The following is an 8,112-nucleotide window of genomic DNA, read 5'->3' on the forward strand; positions in this document are numbered from 1 at the left end:
AACCCAAACCAGTCTATGATTCTATGACTTGGAGGAGATACCATTTTCTCCAGAGGCTCTTAGAGAATTCCTTAGGATCAGCATTAGCCCATGTCTGTATAGATGGGAGTACCTATGGGTGTTGGGGAGCAAATGGAGTTGCCATCAGAACCAAGTCCTCTGGTGGGATTCAAAAGATCTTTTTGTTTTCAATCTACTGTTGCCAGTGCTCTGTAGTGGCTGCATTACTTATGCTTAAAATATCCTGCTGTGCTTCTCACTTCAGTTTTCTGTGTCCATCTGTTGCCTGTTGTCTCTTTGGGACAAGGAAGAGTTGGAAGCTACTTACAAACTGTGTTCAGATTCACTGAATGGTTCCCAGAGGGGGACAGAGGGGAAGGGAACCTCTTTTACTACCTGCCTTGTAAGCCAGAACTTGTTACAGAATTGGTCGCTTCAGTGTTTGGGCAAAATGCAACATGCCAGTCGCTTATCCCCAGCAGATGCAGGCAGCATCATGAACCTCTCACCTCACAACTGGGCTGCTGAGTAGCCTGTGGTCAGCATCCCTCCTGATCCCTCTTGTTGGAGCTGTAGGAGCCAGGGTGTCCAAGGGGGAATGATGCTGGTCTGGTGGATAGGGCTATATGGGAGATGGATAGGGGATTTCCAGGCTGACTTTTAAAAAACCTATAATAATTCATACACTTTTACTGGTTTGGGGGCAAAAGAAGGTGGATTTCCTTTGAATAATTGAGTATGTTGAGTGGAATGGTTCAGGGGCTGTTGTCTTTTTTGTCTTTATAGGAAGATACAAGGGACTTTCTGTGGTATGAATTACTTGCTCGTAGGGCAGGCAGGGGTTTGTAGGGGACAGTTTTGCTATCATTGTGTGAATCTGCCTTGCACTTTGTTGGCAGGGACCCAGCAGGGCAAAGAGGATGGGAAATACTGCAGAATTTTGCATCTCACCACTGTTGTTTTTAAAGTAATCATAGACTTGAAGAAATGGAGCTGGAAGGGACCTCCAAAATGTGGCCTCCTCCGGTGAAGTTGAGGTTGTCTATAAACCCATCTGGACAACTGTTTATCTTGCCTGTCCTCAAAAGCAGATATCCATTTAGTTTAATCCATTTTCAGAGGAGAGGTGTAACCTGAAGTCATCATGATCTAAGGAGATTTTAAAAAAAGAAAGAAAGAAAGGAAAAAAAAAAGGACAGGTCACAACGAAGAAGGTATTTAATGGGAACCAGTCACTGTGTTGAACAAATAAACACTTCACTGCTTTTCTGTTCATGTTTTTGTGGTGGGTTGACCCTGACTGGACACCAGGTGCCCACCAAAGCTGCTCTGCCACTCCCCTCCTCACCTGGACAGGGGGCAGAAAATATTTGTGGGTTGAGATAAGGACAGGGAGAGATCATTCAGCAATTACCGTCATGGGCAAAACAGACTTGACTTGGAGAAAATTAATTTAATTTATTACTAATCAAATCAGAGTGAATAATGAGAACTAAAACGAGTTTAAAAAACTGTGACTCTTGGTGTCTAAAATAAGTAGTCATTATCAAATTGCTGGTATGGGTGTGCACTTATGTTGAAGAGCAGACCAACTGGTTAATGGAAAATGTTAAACCCTTCACTTTGACTCTGCATGTTTCCATAGAGGTTTAAATAATAACATTAATAAGGGTGTGAACCCGCTCATTCTCACGCGGAGATATTCACTTGATGCCTTTGTCTCTTGCAGGAATCTTCTTTATGTCTATCCTCAGAGCCTTAACTTTGCCAACCGCCAAGGATCTGCCAGGAATATCACTGTAAAAGTCCAGTTCATGTATGGAGAGGACCCGAGCAATGCAATGCCGGTGAGGGAAGAACTTTGTGCTGCATGCTGATAAGGCACAGTACACATTGCAGTTGTAAAATCACTGTGTTAAAGAAAACCTTACAGAAATGCATTTCAAAGTAACAACTTCAGGGGAATGTAAAATTATGATATTTCAGAATAAAGAGAGCATTTGTATAGAGTTTAGGTAGGAACAATGCAGTAGCTAGTATCTTAACCTGAGATGTTTGCAGTGGACACCTTTGTATTTGTAATAGCATCTTTGCTTCCATACCAAAAAAATTAAAGGTGATAATTGTACTTGTGTTCAGGGCCAGAAGTGATCAGCACTTGGTGAAGATCTGTGTAGGGCTGGTTACATTCACCAGTTCTTCAGCCATATCTATGTGCATGTGTAACTGGGATTGTTAAAATGGTGAACTCTTCAGTGATGAAGTAAAACGTTGCATATAAGTGAAGGAGCATGTAGCAAGCAGGTGTAACTGTACACAGCTGCACAGACTTGTGAGTGGAGCTGTAAATGTCTCTGCAGGATTATGGAACAAATTCTGTGATAGTTTTACAGGGGGATTTCTCTGTTTTTTTTTCTTTTTTGCAGGTCATCTTTGGCAAATCTAGTTGTCCTGAATTTTCCAAAGAAGCATACACAGCTGTAGTGTATCACAACAGGTAAAACACGTGACAGCTTGTGAAAGGACATGGCCCCATATGGGTAGTATGATTCCACCCAAAGGAAGTTTTACCAGGGTGAAAGTGGAATAACTCAGCAGTGACTCTGTCCCAGTGTTAATTATTTAACAATGACTGTCTGCACAGCACTCACAACTGCGGTGTCAGTCGATACTGTCGTTAGAGTTTTGTGATGGAGCCAGATTCTTTGAGTTTAGATTGGGTATTAGGAGGAATTTCTTTGCTGAAATGGTTCTCAGGCATTGGAAGGGGTTGCCCAGGGCAGTGGTGGAGTCCCCATCCCTGGAGAGATTGAAGAGTCATGTAGACATAGTGCTGAGGGACATGGGTTAGTCGGGGACTTGTCAGTGTTGGGTTAATGGTTAGACTTGATGATCTTAAAGGGCTTTTCCAGTTGAGGCAATTCTGGGATTCTGTGATTGTTTGCTGTGGTACAAATCAAGAGCATTGTGTCAGGGTCTGTGATCCTGAACATGTAACCCAGCTCAGCAGATGCTCTAAGTACCAGCTTCAAGATAGTAGTTATGAAGATATACATTAGAAAGTCATGTTAGCATGCGCTTCATTATTTTGCTGGAGTCTTTTAGGCTTTAGTTACGAATTGAAAGTACTTGGTCTTGAAAATAATTTCATTGCAGCTGGGGTAAGGAGTGCTGAATCTGGCCTTAACATTGTAGCTGTACCCGGGAGAGATGTAGTTGAGGGAGAATCCTGTCCTGCAGGTTGGGGGTTGTGGCAGTCTCCACCTTGAGACAAGAATCATAGGGTTATAGAATGGTTTGGGTTGGAAGGGACCTTAAAGCTCATCCAGTCCCAACCCCCCTGCCAGCAGCAGGGACACCTTCCACTAGACCAGGTTGCTCAAAGCCTCATCCAGCCTGGCCTTCAACACTTCCAGGGAGGAGCAGCCACAGCTTCTCTGGCCAACCTGGGACACTGTCTCACCACCCTCACACCAAAGAGTTTCTTCCTAATATCTAATCTAAACCTACCCTCTTCCAGTTACAAGCCATCACCCCTTGTTCTGTCACTCCCTGCCCTTGTCCAGAGTCCCTCCCCAGCCTTCTTGGAGCCCCTTGAGGTACTGGGGGGCTGCTAGAAGGTCTCCCCGGAGCCTTCTCTTCTCCAGGCTGTACAGCCCCAACTCTCAGCGTGGAGTTCATTGCTCACGAGGAGCAGCACAGTGCAGAGTGCATACTTGAAGTTTTTCCAGTTCTTGGTGATCAGAAAGTGGAACATTAATCCCTTGGGGATGTCCATGTACTTCCTTCCCTCTAGATACTTTAACTCAAAGGATTTAGTCTTGAGCATAAGGTAGTAAACCACACTGTTTGTATTGATGACTCAGTTGAGGTTCTGGTCTCTGCACAGATCGCCTGATTTTCATGAGGAAATCAAGATTAAGCTTCCAGCCACTTTAACCGATCACCACCACCTGCTTTTTACTTTCTACCATGTCAGTTGCCAACAAAAACAAAACACTCCCCTGGAGACTCCAGTCGGATACACTGTGAGTGTCTTTCAATCTTTTTAAGTTTTTCAGCACAGGATACATTCATAATGCATTTGTGATTTGTTCGGCATCACTGTCGACTCATATGCCATTGCAGAATTTGAGAACTTGACAGTGAAGCCTGCAAAGTTCAAGAAAACCTTAAGAAATGTGTGGTTTTGTTTATTCTTTTGTTAATTCCTTCTCCTTAAAGTGGATACCAATGCTTCAAAATGGACGGTTAAAGACTGGTCAGTTCTGCCTACCCGTTTCATTGGAAAAACCACCACAGGCTTATTCAGTGCTTTCTCCAGAGGTGAGTTGTTCTTCACGCTGAAAATCAGCAGGATAATACTTCTCTTAAAAACCAAGAGGATGTATGTTTACATATAAGTGTGTGTGTATGTGTGTGTGTGTGTGTTTTTAACTCTGAGGTTATTTATTTCTTAAATACACTTTAGTTTAGACAGGTGTGAGTGTTTGTGTCTGTGTGATTTGAGAATAAGATGAAAAGAAATGGCAGTGGTAATGAGAAGTGCCTTAGCTCTGCTTTCTGTGACATCCTCACTCATCTTACTGTTAACCTGCAGGTTCCACTCCCTGGAATGAAGTGGGTAGATAACCACAAAGGGGTTTTCAACGTAGAAGTTGTTGCTGTGTCATCCCTCCACACTCAGGTAAACGTTAAGAGCGGTCATTGTAATAAAAAGAGTTTGATAGTCTTTTGACAGCTGAAATGCTGTCAGAGTTGATACTGTGAAAAGGATAATTACTTGTAGTGAAATTACAATCCCATTTTCAGTTCTGAGACAGCAGACCTGTTATTCCACATTCTTCTGTGAGTATATTTGAGAAGTTCTGCTTGAAAATATGAGCAGTTTGGCCGTTATTCACAGAGTGTGAATGGCCAACAGTGTTTTCAGACCTTAAAGTGTTGTGTTTAGTGCAACAGGTCCAACATACAGTCCAGACCTGTTATGTTTTCTTGTTTTCCCCTTTCCCTTCTGTCTCTTTTGTTTATTCATGTATTTTTCATTTGTCTTTTTTGATCTGAAAAGAAAGATGACAATCATTTTGACTAATTATTTCAACTTTTGTTTTATTAATTCCTGGTATGTAATTTTGCTTTTTTGTGTGTGTATTTTATTTGTGCTGTAAATAGTACCATGATTTTAGTGCAATACACAGTCTGTGGGTCCTTTAGTTTTGCCCTGACAAGTTCTGAACTGATTTCAGTTGAATTAGACATGGGCAGAGCTCTCAAAGATATTGGGTTTCTGCTGCTTTTGTGGAAGTAAATGGTCAGATAGAAGAATGAGGGAGAGAATCCATCCATGAGGTACGAATCCATAGAAAGTGGAGTTACTTTTGGAACTTCTTGCTGATGATTTTTTTTCACTTGTGTCTAGGACCCTTATCTCGACAAGTTCTTTGCACTTGTCCATGCTCTGGATGAGCACATGTTCCCTGTACGAATAGGAGACATGAGAATTATGGAAAACAACTTGGAAAATGAACTGAAGAGCAGCATTTCAGCTTTAAATTCCTCTCAACTGGAGCCGGTAGTGCGATTTCTTCATCTCCTGCTTGACAAACTGATTCTTCTGGTAGTAAGACCTCCTGTCATTGCAGGCCAAATAGGTATTCTATTTAAGTTTTATAGAGAATTACACAGCTGAAAATTTGACACTTCCAATTTTATCATATTTATGTAGAAATAAAAAAGTCAATTTTTATGCTTTATTTTAGTGCCACTAAGATACCATGTATCTTCAAAATAAAACATGCTGGCATCCAGATCAGTGGTGATGTACACAGGAGCAATATTTAATACAAAGGTTTTCAAGAATGTCTAGGAATTTGGTGTCCAAGTTGAGACACCAGAAAGGGATCTGACTTTTGTGAGTTGGATGCTCAGCATTTCCTTAGTACTGGGGGTTGTTAAGGTGTCTCCATAGTGACTTCCAGAAACTAAGAATTTCAGCCTTACTAGTCCCCTTGGGAAATCTTGAAGTAGATAAGATAAGAAGATAGAGACACTGTATGTTCCTGTAGCTGTTGTGGATCTGATACTGTCAGCATGAATAATCCCTCCATTAGCTCCCTGTTGTGGGCTATGCTCTGGCAGTACAAGAAATCTCAAGTGGAAGTCAGGAATAGATCCTTAGCATTTAAAATAGCAGTTGGAATTTTTTGAAGGAAACTTGAGTTTGGACATGATGGAATCCAGATATCTAAGAGTGCTTTAAAAATAGCAATCTTTTATTTTAGAAAGGTTGTCTTTCTGGGCAAGAATTTTGCTTGAAATTTTATTTTATATTTTAAAGCTCTTTTAAAAAAGTGTTGTGTATTGGTTTAGTTTGTCTGTATGCAGCATTGAGGACATTAGTTTCTATTTTTAAAAAACCTTAAGATTTAGTCTCCAGCTGCTGTCTGCTTCATCCCTAATTTGTTTAGAATATCTACCTCAGTCCGTGTGTAGATTTCTGTGCTCATTTTTAGAACAGATTTTTTTCCCAAAACAGAATGGTATTGTTCTTTTTGATACAGTTTATATTTTGGCCAAGACTTAAATGGAGGAAATAATTAACTGAGAAAAGTATGATAAATATCCAAAGGATATTATCCATCAATTAAACAAGCACTTGATCTTGTTACTGTTGCAGTTGATGACCAAAATTGGGCTAATTCCAGAAATCAGGCCTAAATTCATTAAATTTGTTATTAATAGAAGTGGAAGCTTATCACTGCAACACCTGTCTTCCTGTCAAGCTGTTTATTAGATTAGACCAAGTTCAAATACCAGGTTCAGTTTTTCATGAGAAACAATTGCTGTACTCTTAACAAGCTTCACCATTTATCCTTTAGAAGGTGGACAAAATGCACATTTAGGACTCACTCATGGGTACTGCTGCAGTCTGAAAACAAACTCCTCACTTACTGCTTTCAGTTAACCTGGGCCAAGCATCTTTTGAAGCGATGGCATCCATCATAAACAGACTTCACAAGAACTTGGATGGAAACCAGGACCAGCATGGCAGAAACAGCCTTCTTGCCTCTTATATTTATTATGTTTTTCGCCTACCAAATACCTATCCCAACTCACCATCACCAGGTAGCTCTTTTTTCATTTTATTTCAAGTCACATTTTGTTAAAAGCAAGCAGAAGTTGCTTGGCTGGCAGGTGCTCTTGAGCTCTAACTGCATGGCTGGTTCCCTGCCAAGCCCTGTTATTAACTTTCTCTATGATCCAGTGTAGCCATTTACAAGATGAGTTTAATTACAGTTAGCCATGTCAGAGATTTAACTATTTGATGATCTTAAATAAGTGTCACCCTTGAAAGACCATGAGGCTAAATCATGGCAAAATATTGGTTTTTAGTTCTGTGTTCTATAGCAAGTTAGACAGATGTGGCACACTCTTGTCCTGTCACGTTTCCCAGTTGCCTTCACTAGTAAATTTGTACTTTTATCCAGTTCCAGCAAAAGTTGAAACACTGGCAAAGGAGTAAGAAGTACTTGAAAACACATGTCTGGGTACAGGAGGGAAACAAATTAATTCCACCCCTGCTGAGAACAAGGGGTATATCTGCATGGGGGATGAGATGGTGTGAATGACAGCCACAGAAAAGCAGGCTTTGGAAGGACTGTTGTGCACAGCACTTGTGTGGTGTGGGAAAACCTCTGAGAGGTGTTGGGAAGATCGTGTCCTGAAAAATGTGCCCAGTCCTTTGGTGGTTTTCGAGGGTGAGGTCTGGAAAATATCCCTTTAGCTAAAGACATACCTCACGCTGGCCACCTAAATCCACAGGGAGCTTCCTGCTTCCCACAGATCAGTGGATAAAAGAACTTTTTAATCCCATCCTTGTCTCCCTGATGCTTGCCTTGGAGAACCAGGCAGGGCAAGGCATAGGGAAGATTTCCTTACAGGCCAGACCTACTGGTTATCCAGAGGGTTTGCTGCATGAGGCTGGTGTAAAGCGGCGTGGGATCGAGGCTCTGATTGATGGTCTAACAGGATGTTCTTTCACACACCACTGTAGGTCCTGGTGGTTTAGGAGGATCAGTGCATTATGCCACCATGGCTCGATCTGCTGTGCGA

General features: G+C 41.5%; 1 protein-coding gene across 1 annotated transcript in view; it reads left to right on the top strand.

Annotated features, from left to right (window-relative positions):
• Nucleotides 1–1,729: 1,729 nt before the first annotated feature.
• LOC104526402 (dedicator of cytokinesis protein 7) overlaps nt 1,730–8,112 on the top strand; it is a gene marked incomplete at its 5' end in the record, with an annotated part of 47,415 nt that continues 41,032 nt past the window's right edge. Inside the window, 8 exon segments of the mRNA XM_029085417.1 lie at nt 1,730–1,847; nt 2,427–2,497; nt 3,890–4,028; nt 4,225–4,326; nt 4,601–4,687; nt 5,420–5,651; nt 6,961–7,125; nt 8,054–8,111. Coding sequence (XP_028941250.1) covers nt 1,730–1,847; nt 2,427–2,497; nt 3,890–4,028; nt 4,225–4,326; nt 4,601–4,687; nt 5,420–5,651; nt 6,961–7,125; nt 8,054–8,111 — 972 coding nt within the window.

This window comes from Antrostomus carolinensis, unplaced genomic scaffold (genome assembly GCF_000700745.2).
Source record: "Antrostomus carolinensis isolate BGI_N321 unplaced genomic scaffold, ASM70074v2 scaffold10406, whole genome shotgun sequence".
Taxonomy (NCBI): Eukaryota; Metazoa; Chordata; class Aves; order Caprimulgiformes; family Caprimulgidae; genus Antrostomus; species Antrostomus carolinensis.